Source organism: Pituophis catenifer, unplaced genomic scaffold (assembly GCF_029215685.1).
Source record: "Pituophis catenifer annectens isolate HBS135680 unplaced genomic scaffold, rPitCat1.0.hap2 SCAF_7, whole genome shotgun sequence".
NCBI classification, from domain to species: Eukaryota; Metazoa; Chordata; class Lepidosauria; order Squamata; family Colubridae; genus Pituophis; species Pituophis catenifer.
In genome coordinates, this window is record NW_027256887.1 from 48038610 (window position 1) to 48060973 (window position 22364).

A 22364-nucleotide genomic window follows, 5' to 3' on the forward strand; every position below is an offset into this window, starting at 1 on the left:
GGTATAATAATGAATAAGAATGAAGTGACTTTTGGTCCTAGCATTAGACACAGTGAGGCAGTTGGCTCCCATAGTTAATGCTCGAGAGCAGGAATTAACAGTGGGATATTGAGAACATACTTTATGATCTCAAAACAGTTCTTTCCTCTCAGAAGCAACTTAGACAAAAATCAGCTAAAGATAAAGATTTAACTACTTCTCTGGTCATCCTCTGTACACATAAATGTGTAGGTATTAAGTATGAGATTGGATTTTTACTGGTTCCAACATGAAAACTCCTCTTTGTTGCAAAGTTAAATTTCTTTATCTTGCAATTCTTAAAGTGTGAAGAGATTAGTTCTGACAAAGGCAATCTGTAACTTGGTCTCCAGTAACAAAAAGCTTCAAAAATCGTATGCAGCACTTTGATTTAGGCTTGGAAACACATTTAACCAGTATAATCCAAGACATGAATTGACTGGGTATGCTTCTAAATGGTTCTGGATTGTCTACAGAAACAGCCCAATATAGAAATGTATGAAATAGTCCAGCAGAATTTAGTATTATATATATAGCTGAAGGAAGGCACAATACCACTTTAGTTACAGGATTATGAAATTATTGGCCAACATCACCAAATGTAAATAATCATCACATTGAAATTATACAAAATTGTTACCTTTTGAATAGTGATTATGTGCTATTATATGTGTTTGAATATATTTATGGTAGATAAATTGGTGTTATGAGACAGTAAGTACTTTAAAAAAGTTCAATATATGATATAAAATTTATGTTTAATATCCAATATGAAACATGAGATTCCATCATAAATATCTCTAAAAATCTTGTCATATTAAATTCAAATATAAGGCAGTTTGCAGAACTGAAACAATGGATAATGTCCATTAGGCACATCTGTGAAGGAAAGCTAATTTCGATATTTTCATTTCCTTCTTTTTGTCTGTGCAGAAATAAGAAATGGAAATTTGAAAGCCATTTTAGGACTGTTTTTCAGTTTGTCTCGTTATAAACAGCAGCAGCACCAACAACAGCAGTACTATCAGTCCTTGGTAGAGCTACAGCAACACATCTCTCATTCTCCGAATCCTCCTGAGAGTGGCCAGTCCAAAACTCAGCAAGATATGCAGTCCAGGTAGGTCAGATTAGTTCCTTAATCAAATTGTACCTGAGATGGCTTTCTTTATGCAAGAAGTCTTTTCAAGCTCCGCAAAACAAAACTGAAACTGTGACACCAATGAAGTCTTATGTGGAAGGAAGCCTTTTATTAATGTTCAGAAAACTGTAATTGCTTAAAACAGTTTATAAACTATTATTCAGATATTTTTTTAGACATTTAACTTCCCCATCCCTGTTAACAATGAGATGAAACTGGCTGTTGGAAACTCACTGATTACACTGAAGCCTGATAATGCTTCATCTGAAGGAAGCTCATTTTAAAGACATTAAATTTCTGAAATTACTAAAGAATTACTAAATTTCTGAATTACTAAAGATTACTAAAGATAATCTTGTTTTTTTTTTCTTGAAAGAGAGTAAATTCTTAATTTTATCATAATTTCTGTTTGCTGAACATAACGGAAAAAAGTCTTTTGTTCCTCTGTTTTTAAATTGCTTTTATTTCAAACCTAAAATGAAGTGATTGTGTTTTTCTTCAGATAGTTTTTTCATCAAAGGAGTTTGGGTGTTACCACTGTGGATGAATGGTATATATTGTATGAGAGGTAGATTACAAAACACTGAAAAATCATTCACTGATTTTTTTAAAAAATCATGAAGCTCCCCATAGTGAATTCAAACCAGCTATTGCTTATCTAAATACAACAATCAGACGGCAGGAATGGAGCTGCTATTAAGTATCCTAGTATTTAGTCGATCAAATTTTTAGAAAGAGAAAGTTAACTATAAAATAAAGGAAAGATCATTGGTATAACAAAACAGTGCTTCCTCTATCAAAAACAAATTTCTTGTTTTGTATAATTATACAATTAGAGGTTGAATATATATTTTTAGCTAATTTCTTTTTCTGTTAAGCAATAACACAATCTATAATTTTTTAAATTATGTTTTGTGACATTCAAAATCTTAATGATGATTGTGAATCTTTCTCTTCACGTTGAAATCATTCAGATAAGAGCATGTGTTAAAAATAAACACATACATTTTCTGTTCGCTTTACTTATAATTATTTATATAAAAGATTGTGATGTGAATAGAATAGTAATGTGGCAAACTTGCTGGACTGTGGTGGGATTAAGAGTTTTAGGAACTTTAAGTTCATGGTTCAATGAAGAAAAGAGTGTTGCAAAACTCTTATGCGCATCTCTTGCTGGTTTTAAATTCCTAGTGTATCAACCTTTCTTTAAAATGTGTGGAGCCAAAACATACATGTCAGAATGTATGTTTTGTAGGAATTGCTTTGCTTTTTAAAACTAACTGAATATATATATTTTTTCCATTTACCATACTATTTTCATATATTTTTCCACCTGAAATGAACTATTTCTTCAATATTCTTTAAAACAAAAGCCTTTTAAACTAATTGTTTCTTTTAAAAGGACAGTTACATATTATTTATTTATTTTATTTTTCATATTTGTATACCGTCCTACTCCCGAAGGACTCAGGGCGGTGAACAGCCATAATAAATACAAATACATATAGAAGTTAAAAACTATTAAGAAACAGATTAAGTAATTTAGGCTCAAAGATTAAAAACATCCAAATTTATCTAAAGAGGTTTAAAACCCAATTTAAAAGCCAGTTTAAAAGCCAATTAAAAAGGGAGAGTTAGGCCAGACCAGCTTGTTGGAATAGAAATGTTTTCAGGGCACGGCAGAATATGCGTAAGTCTTGATCATAAGACATATGATCTCTGGCTTGCCCGAGGTTTTCTTTTAAAGTTCCAGGTAGATAAATGGGGAGATAAATGGAGCGCAGAAATGTTGGGAGAGATCAAAAGGACCCTTGAGTGATGCAAAAAAAATGGAGGGTGGAACTTTTAAGTTCATTCACTATACGTTTAAAATGATTGATGTGTCAAATTAAATTGTTTCCTCATTAACATATACTTTTTGATATTCATACAATCTATTTCCCATAATGTTTATGTTGGTGTTTCTCAAACTTAGCAACTTTAAGCTTTATTACACAACCTGTGATCTAGTGGGTCACTGTTTCAGAGAGATTTCCTTACCTAAACAAAGAAACAAAATGACTATGCGATGGCAAAAAAAGCAGTGCGAGTGAGAACAATTTCCACTTTTCTGTTGGTTTCCTAGTTGAATATCCTTGTGGAAAGCTGGTAAGAAACATTAGAAATCCTTCCTTCCTTCCTTCCTTCCTTCCTTCCTTCCTTCCTTCCTTCCTTCCTTCTTTCCTTCTTTCCCTCCCTCCCTCCCTCCCTCCCTCTTCCAGGTGGAAAGAGAGTGAGAGGGGAGTGTGGATCAGAAATAGCACCTGGGATGGGCTAGGCTGAGAGAGAGTGTCTGGCCCAAAGTGGTTTTCATGGCTTTCATGGCTCGTTGTATACAGATGACCTGCCCAGGCAATTCTGGAAATTGAAGTCCACACAGCTTAAAGTTCTCAAGGTTGTCAAACACTGGTTTATTTGAATATTTTTTTTTTAAATTTGATTTATATGCCGCCCTTCTCCGGAGACTCAGGGCGGCTTACAATGCGCTAAGCAATAGCCTTCATTCTTTTGTATATTTATACAAAGTCAGCTTATTGCCCCCACAACTGGGTCCTCAATTTACCTACCTTAGAAAGGATGGAAGGCTGAGTCAACCTTGAGCCTTGGCGAGATTCGAACCTGCAGTAATTGCAGACAGCTGTTCTTAATAACAGGGTGCTTTAGACCACTGTACTACCAAGGCCCTATATTTTGCTTGTATAACCAGCACCTATACGAATGTATATACTATTGGAAATAGGTTACGTTAGAATTAAGTAAAATATACCAGCCGACACTATATTGCACTTTTTTTAAAAAGGTGTAATGATAAATAAAGATGCTTTATGAGGTTTTAATTATTTTTCTAAATCAGGTAATTTAATTTAATAATTAATGAACCACAACTTTGCATTGTGGTTATGCTTATGCATGAGGAATCGAAATGCTTACTTTTAGTGATTGCTTCTAGTTGGGCTCTTGTAAGCATAACTATGCTTATGCTTCCACCATAGATAGAAATAGCCTATGCTTTTCAAAGGACTATGTCTGTGATAATTGGAAATATCTTTCTTTGATACACTATCATCCTGGATGTTAAAAGAGAGAATGGTCAATTCATTGTTTCTGTAAAGTTAAAATCAGGAACTCCCCCCCCCCAGTGTATCTTTTACTGATGTCTGTGATGAAATTAATTTTTTCATTGCATTAAGAAAGTTCAAGAATAATCAACAGCGTGCATTCTTAAAATGAGAAATGAAGCATTCAGTTCAGACGCCATCACTTAATACAAGAATCTACCAGATGTGCCAATACTGACCAAAATGTCCTAAGAATTATAATTCACAAAAGTATGTACAACTAAAGCCTTCCTACCCTTGGAGCTTGAATTTTACCAGCTGACGGCTTTGTATGACAACAATAGTCTTCATTGTGCATGAGCAGACATTCTCGAAATACATCAAGGAGTCATACAGTATTTTTAAATATACCAGATTGATACCCACTGCAATCATGATATGTCTAGCTGTCCAGCTGTCCATCTCATGGTGAGAAAATGTTGCATAACATTAAAAAACACAACAGCAAGCTTATTTGTAACTGTATTTCTTGACATCTTCTCTTTCTATCTTATCTGAAGGCTTCTTGAACTATACCCTTAAGCTGCCGTTCCTTATATGTGTATCGTCTCCCACAAATACCATTACTTCACAGCTATATAATTGTGAAGCTACAGTATATAATTGTTATATCTATATAACAAGGATATGTATACTGGCACAAACATATAGTAAATATAGTAAATAAAATGCTTTCATTTAAACAGCTTAATTAACAGCTTAATTGCAGAAGATTCATAAAGTAAGACCTCCCACAAATGATTGTTTATCCAAGGAAATGTAAAATACAAATTTGACCACAGAGGTATCATATTTGAAAATGGAAACCACAGTGGTTTGGAATCCTGGCAGTTATAATTCTAAGAGACCTCAAAGACATCAAAATATGAATCTTAACTAGCTGGCTGCTTTGTTGGCAGGATCAATAATATTTAATCTATGCAACAGAGATAAAAACAGAGATAAATATATAGAGACTGATATGTAAATAAAAGCTCTCTGACTATGTGATGACTTTCCAACTACCCACATACTGAAAGAAAAACACACATTTATGGGTTAGAGAGAAACTGATTACAGAGCTGTCAGCAAAATCCTAAAATATAGATACACTAACATTATGACCTGTAGACATAGTGGTAACAACTTGAGATTCATATGGATCTGATTAATTCATTAGTTTTCTATGTATTACTTTAAATATGCAATGCATTTAGTTTGTGGAACTAGAAGTCATTTTTTCAATGTAGTTGATACACTGTTTTTCAAACAGGATTCAAACATGAATGCTAAAATCCATGGGATCAGCAGCTTTGTGAAGTTTGTCATGTTAACAGCTAGCAAGTTTAGTAAAGTCATGAAATGGAAACAATCTTGAAAATATTTTATATGTATTATGCTTTGAGTACAAAATATCATGCGTTCAGCCATACTAGTAGGCCAGAATAATGTCATAAATTAAGTCTTCCATTTCATTACTCTGTGAGCAACAGTGGTGGATGTTGTTGTTATTGTTTTTACAACATTCTTGCTTCAAAAGCAAGCAATTGTTTCACTCTTCCTACATCTCTGGTTTAAAAATGTGAAGGTAGAATGAAAAGTAATGCTTCCAACAGATGGCAATACTGATGTGCTAGAAACTTTGTCATGGTATTCATCTTTCTTTTCTCCACTTCAGTTGGCGAGGATGTTTCTGTGAGAAAAAGTTGTCTTGTTATTGTTTATGAAATGGAAGCCTACATGACCACTTGTCATGACCACTTTAACCAGCATATTGTGATTGAATTTTTAAAAGCTGAACTAGTCTTTCCAGTTCAAATCCAACATCAGATGCAGATTGTCTATGAAACTGGCTATGTTGACATGAATACTGTGTGATACTGAGTCAAAAAATAAATAAATGTAAAGTTGATGAATGGGCCCTCTGCCTCTCTCCTCCCAATCCTGCCCTGCCAAGTTCTGGCAGGCCTTGGGTTTGCTCCCCACTCACATGTCACCCATTGCACACTTACCTTTTCAGGATCTCTGGATGCCATGTTAGGGAAGGAGGGCTAGCTAATCATCACTGGGCTATGTGGTTGCCTCCTGGAAGTGGCCACCTGTGGCGCACTCACAATTCCTTGCCGAAATGGTGGCTGCTTTCAGGAGGCTGCTGTAGGGACCAGGATGAACTGTTTCATGTTGCTTCTCCCTTGAGGGTGGAGACAGCAGCCAGACGTGGGTTGTGCTCATTGGTCAGAGGTTGGACTGAGCCTGTAAAATCTTCTTAAATCCTTCCCCTGTTGCTAAGGCACCCAGTTTTTTGCTCAGTCATCAGACTGGACAGTTGTGTGGAAAGTGTTCTCTTTCTCCTTATCGAGTTACGGTTATATTTCTATCTGATTGATTCTCTGTGTTTTTGACTTTGGCTTCCCTTCTGACTATTCTCTAGACTGTTGAATTTTTTTCAGTGAACCTGAATTCCAGCAGCCTCTTGTGAGCTTCTGATTTATTTCTTTCTCTCAGCTGAGATCAACATCCACTAAGAGGGTTAGTAAAAATTCTGGTGGAGCTTTCAGCTTCCCCTTTTGGGGGGTAGGGGCATCTTCTTGCCCTATTATCATTAATTAACCGCATTTACCTAGCCTTTATTGCCTGTGGAGCCTCGCGCCCCATCCTCCCCATTGGCTTTGACAGTCCTTTGACTGCACTAATTATTGTGGAGATTTTTTCTCGCTGCCCCAATTTAGCTGCTTGTCGGCTCTCACTATTCCTCCTCTCTGTCTGATTTTCGAAGCCCCTACATACCACGGGGTCTTCTGAGGGCTCTAATCTAATGGTCTGAGTTGCGGCGGCTGTTTAATTAGCTCAGCTGTTTGGCGCTGGTATTGGGAGCAGAGCGGTGCGCTCCCTGTCTTAGCCGCTTGTCGGCTTTAGTTCAAAGGGGCTGTTTTTCCTACCTCCTTAGCTTCCCCTCTGCCGCTTTTGCTTGTCCTCGCCAGCGCCTCTTCTAGCAGCTTGGAGCAGAGCAAATTGCCCCGCTGAAGAGCCTCGCACTCTAATGATCGTTCTCTGGGGCGCCATTTTGTAGCAGGAGAACTTGAGCTCTTACTGTCTTTTTGCTGGGCCGCCATTTTGAGAGGAGGGTGGAGTTTGCAGGCCTACTTAGCCTCTCCCTCGGCAATAGCACTCTCTGGGTTTGGGGCCTTCTTTTGGACATAATAAAGTGGTTCTCTTTGGGCTAGATCTGTGGACATTACTGCCCTCTCTGGTCCTTATTGCTGACCTGGTAATTTGCCTGTGCACAGTGGGATCTTAATTCCCCTAATTGACCTTCCTGGTTGTTAGTTGTTTCTTTCTTTAGTCATGCCTAAGGCTCAATCTAAATCTAGACATGGCCGTAAGGCCACAGTCCGCGAACAATCGGAGGCCTCCTTGTGTGAAAGCCAGATTCAGGCACCAGACAACGGGGTGCGAGCCCCTGCTTCCACTAGGCGACCCTCGCTGCCTTCCAAGGGGCTTAAGGCCCATGGAAAACCTCCCATTGAGGTGTCAAAAAGGCAAAGTATTAATGAAGCCCCAATATGTGGGTCAGCCAGAGAGCCTTCTGAGGACTTGAGACGAGAAATTTCGTTGACTCCGGATCAAAGATCCTTGCAGGACTTTCCAATGTCCGTAGATTCAGCAGAAGTTTGGGGATCAGCCCCCTTGGCGGGGGTTCGTTCTGTGGTGGGGTCTAGCGCCCCCTTTTCCCCAATGATCCACCCTCCTGTTACTTCTGCTCCGGTCCGAGCCTCTGCGGAAGCCGGCCCGGCTCCAGGTCCACCTCCGGTGAATTGGCAGCCGGAAGACATCCAACGAATGATTTCCGTTGCTGTACATCAGTCTTTGTCTACCCATTTCAATCCGACTCCGGGACCTGCCCCCACAGGTTCAGTCCCTTTAGAACAGGCGGAATCTCTGACTGGGTTTGATATGGAGGATGCCATTTCTCTGGCAGGCTCTGACTCTCCATCTGTTTCCGGGGTCAGTGATCACTCTAAAGATGTGAACATGGAACCCCAGGAGCCAGAGCTCTCGGAGGATGAGGGATTGCCCCCTGATCAGCCAGCATTCACGGGCCTTTTTCCGCAGTCTCTTTTTAAATCATTGCTGTTTAAGGCGGTAAATACAGCTCAACTGGGTCCCTCTTTGCTTCCAGATCCTCCTCCACCTGCTGGCTCTTTGAATCCGCTGTTTGCCGAGCAACCTAAGGCAGTGACAGCTATTCCTACACCCCCGCTTTTCCTGGAGGTCATCCAGAAGCAGTGGTCTGCACCCTCCTCGGTCCCGGTGCTAACTTCCACTGACAAAAGAAACTTCATTGTTTCTTCGGACCTGGAGTCGCTGCTTCAGGTTCCCTCAGTTGACGCCCCTGTTGCAGCTTTGCTCTCTTCTTCTGCCATTCCTGGTAATCCAGAGGAAGGTCTTCGTCCTGAGGAGCGTAGAGCAGAACAGGTCCTTCAGAGGGCCCACCTAGGTGCGGCTTGGGCCATTAAATCTGCATCCACCGCATCATTTTTTAATCGGACAACTATCCTGTGGCTTAAACAATTACAGGAAAAGATGTCCTCTGAGGACCCTAGGTTGAAACAGGACTTGAATAAAATCATAGCTGCGGTACAGTTTTCTGCAGATGCCACCTTGCATGCCACTCGATTCGCAGGTAAGTCTCTGGCCTCTTGCATTGCGGCCCGCTGTTTAGTGTGGCTTCGCCATTGGCAAGCTGATGCGAGGCATAAATGGCGTCTGACTTCAGTGCCTTTTTCAGGATCAAAACTGTTTGGCGAACACCTGGACAAGTTTCTGGTTGAGACCAAAGATAAAAGAAAAGTCTTGCCAGCTGTTTTCCGTCGGGGGGAACCTTGGGTTTTTCCTTATCCTCCTTGTTCTCAATTCCGTCCGGAGGAAGGGGGAATGGGTCCCCACAGAAACACGGGTAATTTCTACCCTGGGTCTTTAAATTTTAGGCAGAGGAATTTTCCGGAGAGACCAGCTAGGGGGAAGAATTTTGGTCCCCGGCGGCCCTTTCGAGGGGGAGGGGGTCGTTCCATCCGTCGCCGGCATTAGTAGTACGGGGGATCCTCCCATTGGCGGACGATTGGGCCTCTTCGCCAAGGTTTGGGAGGGTACTACTTCAGATTGCTGGGTCCGGGCCTCCATTTCATCTGGACTGGCCATTGAATTTATTTCCATCCCTCCTATGTCTTTCGTCCAATGTCCTCTTTCCCACATGGTTGATCGTCGAGTCCGCATGGACTCGGCTGTCAATCATTTATTGGCCATTAAGGCTATTCAGCGAGTGCCTCGCGACCAGGTGGGACAGGGCTTCTATTTTAGGGTCTTTCTAGTCCCTAAGTCATCGAGGGGGTGGAGACCTATTCTGGACCTAAAACGATTGAACCGGTTTGTGGTCTATAGAAGGTTCAAAATGCAATCTTTGTCTTCAATTCTGGACGGCGTACGGAGGGGCGATCTCCTCTGTTCAATAGATCTCACGGAGGCTTACCTCTATATCCCCATTCGCCCTTCTCATAGGCGATTCCTTCGCTTTTACTATGCTGGGGTTCACTACCAGTACAGGGCATTACCCTTCGGTCTTTCCTCCGCACCCCGTAGTTTCACCAAAATTTTGGCGGCCTTAGCGGCCCATTTCAGGCTTCAAGCCGTTCGTCTCCAGTGCTATCTGGATGATATCCTTATTATGTCATCTTCTCATCAGTGAGCCATGTCGGATCTTCGTCTTACGATTCAGACACTGGCATCACACGGCTTCTCTGTTAACTTAGAGAAGAGCCAGCTAACACCCTCTACTAGGATCCTCCATTTGGGGGCTATTATTGATTCGTCACAGGGTAGAGTTTTCCTTTCCCCAGACAGAGAGGTGGCCTTGAAATCCATGGTAGCTAAGCTCATGGGGGAGAGGAGGGTTTCCCCTCTGTTTCTTTCCAGACTACTAGGGAAGATGGTTTCGGCCATCTCCATTGTCCCATGGGCCAGATTACACCTTAGAGACCTTCAATGGTTTCTTTTACCTTTTCAGAAAGCGGGCAAGGGATCATCCTTGATCAAGGTGACAGTTCCACAGGGAGTGCGGTCATCCCTTCGCTGGTGGACATCTCCTGCGCTCTCCAAGGGCTGTCTGTTCCTAGAACCCCAGCGGATAACGGTGACTTCCGACGCCAGCAAATCCGGCTGGGGGGCTCACTGCGGGACTCACTTCGCACAAGGGACCTGGTCCCCTGTGGAGGGGGCCCGCAGCATCAATTGGTTAGAGCTGAGGGCAATTTATCTGGCCCTCCGGGCCTTTCAGCATCTGCTGTCCGGCGAACACGTGCTGATTTTGACCGACAACACCTCGGCCAAGGCGCACGTCAATCGCCAGGGCGGTACCAGGTCGATCTTGTTGATGCGGGAAGCAAAGAGACTAGGTCTTTGGGCAGAGAGGCATCTGGCCTCCTTGAAAGCGGACCATATATCAGGTGTCTCGAACGTGACAGTGGACTGGCTGAGTCGCCAGCACTTGGACCACTGAGAATGGAGCCTTCACCCGCTCCTATTCCGGAGGATAGCGGCTCATTTCGGAAACCCTCAAATAGACCTGTTTGCTTCACCTCAGAACAACAAGTTACCTCGTTTCTTCTCCCACTTCCCTTCCCATCAAGCGGAAGCTGTGGATGCCCTGCGCTCCCCTTGGCCGCCAGATCTGCTGTACGCCTTCCCTCCGATTCCTCTCATCCCAAGGGTGATTCGGAAGCTACTGCTGGAGCAGGCGGAGATCATCCTGGTGGCTCCACATTGGCCCAGGAGGTCATGGTTTGCAGACCTCATGCATCTCTCAGTGTCTCCTCCTTGGAAGATTCCGTGTTCCCCAGATTGTCTCAGCCAAGGGACGATTGTACATCCGGAGCCTCAGTGGCTTCAGCTGACCGCTTGGCGGTTGAGTGGGCAGCTATGCAGCGGGACCACATCCCCTCTGATGTGATCCATACCATCCAGGCCTCCCGGCGAGCATCAACAGAATGGATTTATTCTGCTACTTGGCGAGCTTTTTCCTCGTGGTGTTCATCCCAAGGTTTTTCTCCCCTTCGAGCTTCCGTCTTGCAAGTTCTTCGATTCCTTCAGTCGGGATTGGACAAAGGTCTGTCTCCCAATACCCTCAGGAGACAGGTGGCAGCAATTTCTTCCATCCTAACGTATAATTCCATACATTCATTGTCGCAGCAACCTCTGATTCGGCGTTTCCTCCGAGGTGCAACCAATCTCTGCCCTCCGGCTTTACATAGGTATCCCTCTTGGGATCTTTCTCTTGTGCTGGACTCTCTTATGGGGTCACCATATGAACCGCTTGATTCGGTCAGCTTGCGTTTATTGTCTGGCAAGGTGGCTTTTTTGGTTGCAATTACGTCGGCGCGTCGAATTTCAGAACTAGCAGCATTGTCCATTAGAAATGACTTGTGTGTTTTTCATGAAGATCGGGTGGTCCTCAGATTGGATCCAACATTTGTGACTAAGATTAACTCTCCTTTTCATCGTTTGCAGGAACTAGTCTTACCAGATTTCTATCCTTCTCCTTCCGGTCCTGTGGAGAGCTGTTTACACACGTTGGATGTCCGCCGGGCACTAAGCCTCTACCTCCGGAGAACTGCGGATATTCGGCGGACAGAATCACTGTTTGTTTCCTTTCTCCCGTCTTCTTTAGGACAAAAGGTGACTTCTTCCACGGTGGGTCGCTGGATCTGTGCGACGATTACAACAGCATACGAACTCTGGTCATTGCCTCCTCCTGCTTCTGTCACAGCCCACTCTACCAGAAGTGCTGCGACCACGGCGGCGTGGTCCTCGAAGGCTTCTTTGGTCGAAATCTGCAGGGCGGCAACTTGGACGTCTCCCTCGCCCTTTATTAGACATTATAAGCTAGATAAGTTTGCCTCGGCGGAGGCTGATTTTGGGAGGCGTGTGTTTCAGAGTGTTGTCACTCGGGAGGGGTATTCAGCCCAGACTGTCCCCGCCTGTGAAATGGGACAGTGATCTTTGGTATGTCCCACGTCTGGCTGCTGTCTCCACCCTCAAGGGAGAAGGAGCGTTGGTCCTACCTGATACGCCCCTTCTCGTTGAGTGGAGACAGCAGCCAGCCCCACCCTGGTCCTTTCAGTCTGGTCTTTCATATCTTTGTATTGTTGCATGGTTGTTTACTGGTTTTTACGGTTTTTCTTTCCACACACCAAGTCTGTTTCCTTCTCCTTCGACAAAAAAACTGGGTACCTTAGCAACAGGGGAAGGATTTAAGAAGATTTTACAGGCTCAGTCCAACCTCTGACCAATGAGCACAACCCACGTCTGGCTGCTGTCTCCACTCAACGAGAAGGGGCGTATCAGGTAGGACCAACGCCCCTTCTCTAATGTGATCTGCACAATGCTGCTCATTTCTCCTTTAAAGTTATGATTTTCAGTAACATTCTGCCAATGAATTTCTTTTCCATAAAAAAATTCTCTTTAAGTTCAAGGATGTTTAATTATTATAAGGATTTTTATACCAGTCTTTTAATCTTTTTCTTAGTTCTACAGATACATCAAACAATAACAAATATTAGTACTATTATAATAAATAGGAATTACAGTACTGAGTTACAGGATGAAATCCTTATTAAATATTATTTTGTTTATTTTCCATCTCCATTTGTTTGGGACCTGAGAGAACATCTCCAGTCAACACTTATAGGCTAATCAAGATAGATTAAAATCCTCTCCATTCTAGGTAATTTTCCAGTATTTCTAGGGATGAAATCCTAAATAGACTTAGAAAAATTTGCTGAATGTTGTAAAACATCCATAAAGAGAAAGGTGCATGCTGAAGTGAGTGTAATACTTCAAACAACACCCTCCCCACAATCTTTATGACCATTGTAGGTCTCCTACAAGAGTGACACTATCACTCTTTTATGTGCAATTCTGATAGAACAAATTATTACTTCTGTATATAATTCTGAGCAATATAGTTTTTATTGGGATTTTTCTGCATAGTAGTTTTAATAGCTAAACACAAACATTAATGACTTAAATTTACAGCAAATATTTTTTTGTTATTCTACCTCCCAGCGATTGGTAACATTATTAGATAATTTCTAGTGTTTATCTGTCTTATATTACATGAATGGGATTACAAGGTTAATACTTTTTGAAGAAACAAAACCTGAATTCCATGAACTCAGGTGACTCAACATGAAATCGATTTATTAGATGCTTTCAAAGAAACTATTGTTCCATACCCAAATTAGGAAATTATCATTCTCTTTATTTAATTTCTTCTGTAAGTAGTCATAAATGACATATCATTAACAGTAAATAAAATATTCTGTAATATTTGTGGGGGTGCACTGTAATACAAATATTACAGTGCACCCCCACCCCTGGAGACCATTTTTCCCTTATATTTTTTCTTCTATAACATAATATAATATATATATACAATATATTCTAATTGTGCCCTTATCCCCTCCAAAACAACATATATTCTTGAATAGGTTTATTCCCTTTACCTTTCACCAACATTGATTTTATAAAATCCCCCCCATTTCATTATAATTGTTTGCTTTGATCATCCCTTTTTTAAATTTAATTTCTGCTGTTCATTTATCATTTGTTGCCATACTCCAAATTTCATTATACCACTCATTTCTTTGAATATCCCAATTTCGTCCCCAATATTTAACCATCACTAATCTAGCTGCCATTATCAAATTTACAATCAATTCTTTTTTGTTTCATTTATATCCTGTTTTTCCACCAGCAATAATAATGCAATTCTCGGTGACATATCTAAATTTACATTCAAAAGTGCTCTAATTTCTCTAAACACCATGTCCCATATTTTTTGTGCACTATCACAATATCACTACATATGTTCCAACCTCTTTCTTGCACCTCCAACATATATTTGTATATTTACTATCTATTTGATTTAATTTATGTGGTGTTAGGTACCACCTCCATATAACTTTATATCCATTTTCCTTAACTCTAACTGTTATATTCTTACATACTCTTCTATTCCAAATATTTTTCCAATCATTATCACTTATTTCTCCTAAATCTGATTCCCAAATTAATTTTAAACCTTTTGCCTGCTCTCCTAATTCAGTCAATATTCTATATATTTTCCCAATTCTTCCTTTACCTATATATTCTTCCTTTACCTCACATTCTTTTATAATCATTTCAACTGTCTATCTTGCTCCTCAAATCTAGATAGATAGATAATTACAAATGATAAAATAACATTTTTGTTTTTACATTGAGGAAGCTATCTACTTTTTAGTTTACTAACATATGGGATTAGCACTGCATGCTGTTTTAATCTAATTAAGCAATTTATTTAGTGCATTAACCTAGTCTAAAAATAATTTGTAGTGTTTAAAATCAATATTTTCTTCCCTTATGGCTTTTATGGCCTGAGTTTTAGGTTGAAAATAGATTATTTTATTGCAAAATAAGCTATATCTCTACCACCCTCAATACAGTTTTTTTAGTCCCCTTCTCCAATGCATAGCGATCCCCTTACTGCTTAGCTTTAATTCCACATGGAAGCATTTTCTGTTCCCAAAAGAATATAGAAAATCATGCCTTACCTCTTACACTGAAACTAAATGTCAGCTTTTGCTGATGTGAAATGTGATCACATGAAAGTGACTGAGTTATATAAATTGTTTGTCATGGAACAGGTTTTGTCGTTTGTCTTGTTTTGATTGAGTGACTTTTCAAGGAAATAAGCAAATTAATGCTGAATCAAGCTGCATTCTGTATTCTTCACTGTTGTTTCCTACTGTTGCACTGTTACTTCGGGAAAAAAATACCAAAGTTTAAATAGTTCTTTTGCCAAATCCTATGAATTTTTTCATGACATTTTCCAAGCTTTTGCCTATTTGTTTAATGCTAAATATCTAGACTATAGCACTGCTTTGTTTACTATTTCTAATAGAAACAGAATTTGCCAACCCTAGGCATTAAGTCAAAGCAATCTGGATAAAGCTCAGCAGAAGTTTTCTGCTTTCCACTTCAGTCCTTGCCTGCCTGCTCCTTCTATATATCTCAGCCAAATTTCAATCAGCTTCTTTAAAAAACATTTTAGAAGAGTGAAATTTTCAGCTTGACTTTTTTTTTTAACCAGCATTCTGATACGGTGCGATTAAAAAAGTTGACCAAAGAATGAATTGTCTGTTCATATCACATCCTTGGTTGTTTAATATATCAAAGTCATATCACTTGTCACTTTCATCACTTTTCAATTAGGTTTATTACATTCTTGTCAATGCTAGCCCAGCACTTTTCATCTTTAACTTTCTATCTCATTGTTTGCTATGTTGCTAGCATGAGATGTGCTTACATAAATAATCATCTACTTGACTAAGGATATTTCCACAGCAGTAAGAGTTGGATTATTATGGATGACTGGTTTATTTTATAACAGTACGATCACTTTGGCCGTGGAACCAAGTGTTTAGAAAGGTGGTGAATGTACTCAAAGTTAGTTTGCTCAGTGTGCTATAGTGGAGTTTGCATAGCCTTCTGATGCTATAAGATGGATTCCTACATTGAGCACAGAATGGATTTGATAGTCTAAATAGCTTTCTCTGACTCAACGAATGTATTAAATAGTTGGAAAATGATCTGCAGAGTATTACAATGAAGATTCATAGCTACCTGCTGCTGGGTAAAGTCATACTAATTCTTTGCCATTTCTAAAATATGCCCAGTCTGTAGCCTTAAAATGCTATATAACATTCTCAATGATCTGAAAAAGTCACGGTCTATTAGTGATTCTTGAATGGATATCTTTTAAAATATTTTAATCTTCACTTTATATAAACAATAGAGTTCTACACTGAAAGGTCCCTTGACCATAAAAGGGGGGCAGGTAGAGAATTCTGCAGTGATTTCAGAAGTGTTTTAAAGCAATTGCGACATTTGAGAAGATCTTTCTGTATAAGCTAAAGTAGTACGAAGAGCAGCTCATTACAACGTAATTTGTATTTTAGAAACTGTCTATTAACATTGCATTTGATTCTTTAATTTTGCTTTCTACTCATGTTCTATCCATGTTCTGCATTAACTCATCAGTTGGTGGTAAGTTTGTGCTTTTTATGCACATTCAACAACATTCTTTAATTCAATTTCTCTGTTTCTTCTCATGCAGTCTGACAGCCAGATATACAACTCAGTCTAATCACAGTGGAATTGCAACCAGTCAAAAAAAGCTTTCTAGGTCAGTTAACATCTCTAATTTATTGCTTGCTAGTGATGCTTAATAGAGCCACTGCCCACTGGCATTTTTATTTTCTGAGCCACAATAGATATTAAGGTATTTCATTATAATATTTCAGATGTAGGTTTTACAGTATGTTTTGTTGGTTAGTGGAAAACTGGCCACGACTACAGTAAAGAATCTACAGTAAGATAGTTGTAGAGATATCATTATGATGCAGCTTAGCAACGCAACATAAATATTTCAAAGGATTTGTTCAGTGTCTATTAGCAATTTATATTCAAAAGCTCTGACTTCAATTTAAATTGAAGGTTAAATTTGTTTAACCGAAGAAGCCTTGGTCTTTATGTTCTTCAGAAGTGTTGAATCACTGCAGTATGAGCATTAGCTGGAAGTAATAGCAATTTAGACTAGCACCAATTTTCCAGTTAGAGAATAAGGTCCTCTCAATGAAAGGTGTCCAATTGCAAACTGTATACGCAAGTGTCTAAGATGCGGTAATTTGATTTCACGTACCAAACAAGGTTTAGATTTTACATCCTAACTGGCTACATCCAAGTCTAGGATTTAGAATTTTAAGTTGTACTCTAACACTTGAGTTGTACTTTTCCTTTGGAGGGAAAACAGTTGGGGAAAGGCTTCAAATATATATATTAGCTGTGCTTCAGAATCTTGTTTGCAACTGATAGTTGTTTGTTAGTCTCATTTCTAGGCTTATCTATTCTGTTCACAGTGGTTGGGTTTTCACATTTTCACATTGCATTAATTCAGTTAATTGTTTTTTCTTTTACCTTGGTTTGTTGAATAAACTATGTATGTTCAGTTTTGCACCTACTAATAAGCCAAAATGGTAGGTTCTTACGTTATATTCAGTAAAAAATAAATTTGGTTAATTGACTAGTAGAGTTCTCGTCCAACTCAAAAAAAACCCAAACCCCATCTTCTTCATTTATTGGCCTAGCCTGAAAGAAGAGAAAATTGTGTACTAGTACTTTATTCTGGAACACTACAAAAAGAAACCAGCCCTGTGTCTAATAGAGCAGTCTCTGGGCTTGGAAATAGAAGTGCACAACTATCTTCTAATTTGTTTTCCATTATCATTTTTCACTAAAAGAAGAGCTATTAGAAAAGACTCTGGCTTTGCACGAAAGCATTCTACAAGTAAAACAGATTGAGATCCTGAAGTGTCTAAACTGGAATAGGAAATACTCCTTGACTCAAGAATTCCTGTCAATCTGTGTAGATATGGTATTTATGGTGAATATTAAAAGTGTACTGGAATAAAAACAATTTGTGCTTTTCCAGTGCATATCAAAGACACTTAAAAAGGTTTTAATGAGATGAAGTATTTGGAGGCAAGTGTAATTTCTGTAAAAGTAGCTAGAAACAGAACATATTTTCAGTGGAAATGGTACAGCTCTTAATAGTCTGGATGTCAATGTATAACCCTGTCACTCTGCCAAGTTTTGTGGCTGTCTTACTTAGAATTACTACTTGCAGTTCATTTATTTCCTAAAGGAAGACACCTGGTTCCTCCTTTTGTGTTCAGTCTGTGTTGATTATGTGTATTCCTTGAAAAACAGTTCATTACTGGCAATGAACTATCAGTTGGGTAGTCCATGATTAAGTCATTCTGTCTGAGTTGCTAAGATAACACGAAATGAGCTATACCAGAGTGCAGTTGTTGTGCACCTGTGGTCGTAGGTTTTCAGTCTCATTTCTTATGGATTCTCTTGTCTCATTCACAATTTGTTCTGTCTGGAAATTAACAGTTGTTGTTTGTCCAACAGTATAAATTTATAAGGGTGTTTTGCAAACTTCTAATCAAAAGTATGTTTTTGTAAATTATTGTTGCTTTAAACTTTGCATTTCCTTGGTTGCTTAAAATGATTCTATGGGTGGCATATCTATAAATGGAATTAATATATTTATTTATTTATTCAATTTCTATATTGTGAAAAATGCCCTTATATTTTATATTTCACATGGATTTTAACATAGTCAAATATAATTAACTTGGTAGTTAGAGATCGTTTTCATAAGTCATAAAATTACTGTATCTAAAAAAAATTTCTAGAAATGAAACAATCTGCTCTTCTTGTAGCATAGACAAAAATAACTCAGAGTAACTACCAGAACATATCCTCCTGAAAGCTAAACACTGAGACATATAAAACTGCAGTTTATATCATAGCAGTCAAATATGAAATGGAAATATTAGATAAGCCGTTGCAATTCAAGACTAATTTTTTTTATAATGTATAATTTCTATGTAGAAAAATGTCAGGGTTTTCTGGAGGAAATATAGTTAAAAGACAGACACACAGAAATATTAAAAGTATGCTTTTTTTCTATTTATGCTGTGTTATCTTTCAGTTATTGCTTATTGTGATAGTGGTTTTTTATTTTTATTTTTAACAAAAGTATCTGACTTCAATATTAATAAAATTCCATTGATGCTGAAAATCTCTATGTTTATGACTATGGACATAATCTGAAGTTGTCTTTTAAAAAAGATCACTAAACCAGGCCATGAAATATACATAGCATAATGTGAATGTGTAGACAGTGGCATTTTTATTAACTTTACTAACCAGGAAGTTTCAGATGGTGGCAGCAAACACCAACAAATGCAATATTTGACTGGAACTGTGGTGGATGGTTCATTTTAATACAACAATTTTTATTTCCAGACAAAAGCTTCTCAACCACAGAAATCAGTAAACTCATCATCAAATACCTACCTATAAATAGGCTAAAGAACAAAGAGTATTATGGTGGCTTAAAGCTTACATATTTATTATTTATCAATGCCACAGATATCTTTGTTGTTTTTGCCACCGTAGCTACTCTGCTGTCATACCTATATTTATATAAGAAATGGTTTATGCAGTGTATTTCTCAAATAAACTCTCCACTAAGATTGACTTTTATTATCTTAGAAAAAATTGGGAAAAATTGAATTGCATATAGCAATAGCAATAGCACTTAGACTATTAGATATACCGCTTCATAGTGCTTTTACAGCCCTCTCTAAGCGGTTTTACAGAGTCAGCATATTGCCCCCAACAACCTGGGTCCTTATTTTACTAATCTCGGAAGGATGGTAGGCTGAGTCAACCTTGATCCGGTGAGATTTGAACTGCCGTTTGAACTGCCGAATTGCAGCTAGCAGTCAGCTGAAGTAGCCTGCAGTATTGCACTCTAACCACTGCTCCACCTTGGCTCTTAAGAAGCATCCAGGGACTCATTTATGCACTATGAATGGAAAATGCAAAGAGTCCTTATGTGTTTGTGATCCTATACAGCATCTATCCTCCATTTGTGCCTTTTGAGACTGATAACTCCGTGGCAGTGGCTAACTAACCTTGAAGCACATGAATGTTTGTTGTTGTTAATCAGGTTTATGAATTTATTTATGAAACCATGTTACCTTACAACTGTTTACAATTGCAACACATTTATTTCTGACTGTACTGTTCTAGGCTTCCTGGGCCTTCAAGGGTGCCAGCTGCAGGCAGCAGTACCAAAGTCCAGGGAGCTTCCAATTTAAATCGAAGAAGTCAGAGCTTTAATAGCATTGACAAAAACAAACCTCTGCAATATGCAAATGGAAATGAAAAAGGTGAGTGCTTAATAGACATTGTCTTACTGAACCAGAAGTCTAAGGAGATGCCTCCACAATTCCTGACATTGCCCTGGCCTTGAGCTTTGTAGAACTTTAAATTAGCATACATAAAGCCACCTGGGCTGTTTCAAATATGGTAACCAGAAAGCTCATTTTTTTGAAAATGGGACCCAGAGTAATCATAAGGTGCTGAAGTAATGTCTCAATTCTATCTGAAGAAAACTGCATCATGAGGGCACATAATTTTTATTCTAGTTGTCCTCATACCAGTACTGTATATATGGAAATATTCTTCAGAGTTAGATTTTGAACATAAAAATTGGATATGATCATGAGTCTTTTAAAAGTTATATGATATTTTATTCATATATTATTTATTCACATATTCAAAGTGAGATATTTAGGGAAGACTTACCCTTTTTTAATTCTAAAAGCAGTGTATGTAACATTACATTCAAGATGTTATTCTTGATCTTAACCAAAAGTCAAAAAGTGACTATTCAAGAATATATAGTAACATCCATAGATTTCAAAGTTATCTTCAATATTTTTGCTGTTGAGAAGCAACCTTATCAGAATAAATATAACATGCCTTCAGTTTATGGCAATGGAAAATCAGATTCAAAACTTGATTGTCTATGAGTCTAAATAAATGCTTCTTGAATAGTCAATCAAGCAACCATTTTTTCGTGAAAATATCCTATTTATCCTAAATAGAATGTTAATTTTTTGTGAAAATATCCTATTTAAAAATGAGAAATATATAGGTATAGTAAATATATATGTATATATATAAGCAGTGAACAATGGGAGAACATTAGCTAATATGCAAATACTGACACATATTACCTTCTTCTGGTAAATTCTATATCTTTCACTTTTAAACAAAATTAGTTATAGAATTATATTAATAAGGGTATACTAATTTTAATAATCTTAATCTTCAAGGTAAAGGAACATGAAATTTTAAGCATACAACATTTTTAAAACAACACATACTATGCTTACCACAAGGTGGGAGTAGATGTCTTCAAATAATAGTATTATCTTGGAGAATTCTTTTTGGTTGGAAAATAACTATTACTGGTTCCCAATTGTCATTTGCTTGGAAGGTATGCATTTAACGAATACTCCATTAATTGGAGTGTTTTAAAATATATTTGTCTTCATTTGTATTTTAATCAGTTAATCAGTTAATAGTTAAAAATGAATCGGGAACAACACAATGCTCAGAGGAAAATTAATTTGCATAATTATCCATAATTAATTCTTTATTTGTTTTTGTGTCTTTAACAAAATCCTTAAAATAATTATATTATTTGAATATAACAACAATTTGAATATTTTATATCATTTGTGATGAATGCAACTTAACCTTATAGCAACAGATTTTTTGAAAGAGTATTCGACTTAGGAAAAATCAGTCTCACAATAGCAAGTCTCTCCTATATTGTAGATATAGATTTGCAGTATTTTCCCAAACGATTTGCAGGAGGGAAGACTAGCTCTGTTGTGAATTCAATTATAGCAACAAATCAGAGGAGTTTTTGGTGTGTTTCATCAGCAAATCTAACCTTATTGGGCTTTGAAAAAATACACTTGGTACTGAAATCAACTAGAGACTTGATTTAGAACTTTAAAGGATTTTGAAGCTTGACCTAGGAATGGGAATTAGTTCTTGAAACTAGAACTAATTGTCATAAAATATGGTTATGTGAATAATAACACATAAATAAAAATAAAATATACCATTATAAATTTGTTCACAATGAAAAGTTTTTTTTATCTAAAAAAAAGTTTACTACTTTTAAATAGCACCAATAGTAATATACAGGTAGTTCTCATTTAGTGGCCACAATTGGGACCAGCAACAGTTATTACATGAAACAGTCACTATATGAAATGGTGGCTGTGCTTCTGAATTTACTTCCCCTTTCCTTTGCTTTAGAGACCTGCAAAGGTCATAAATTCAAGAATTGTATGCAAAGTTATCTCTTCATCACTATTGTAACTGCAAATGGTCACTATACAAACCACTTGCTACACTACATGTAGAAGACCAAACAGTGTATTAAGTATAATGTGTAGTTCAGTCATTCAGCATTACTTTGTTATATTGAACATTACATATTTGAGTTTCATTTGCCATTTTGTTTGGAAATT

The 22364-nt window shown here is 38.1% G+C and overlaps 1 protein-coding gene across 2 annotated transcripts in view; it reads left to right on the forward strand.

Moving 5' to 3' along the window:
• The window catches only part of NAV3 (neuron navigator 3), a 227241-nt gene that overhangs the window by 75568 nt on the left and 129309 nt on the right, over window positions 1-22364 (forward strand). For both annotated transcript variants that reach the window (XM_070947671.1, XM_070947672.1), the window contains exons 5-7: window positions 952-1135; window positions 16505-16573; window positions 20059-20198. In XM_070947671.1, coding sequence (XP_070803772.1) covers window positions 952-1135; window positions 16505-16573; window positions 20059-20198 — 393 coding nt within the window. The remainder of the gene's footprint in view (window positions 1-951; window positions 1136-16504; window positions 16574-20058; window positions 20199-22364) is intronic.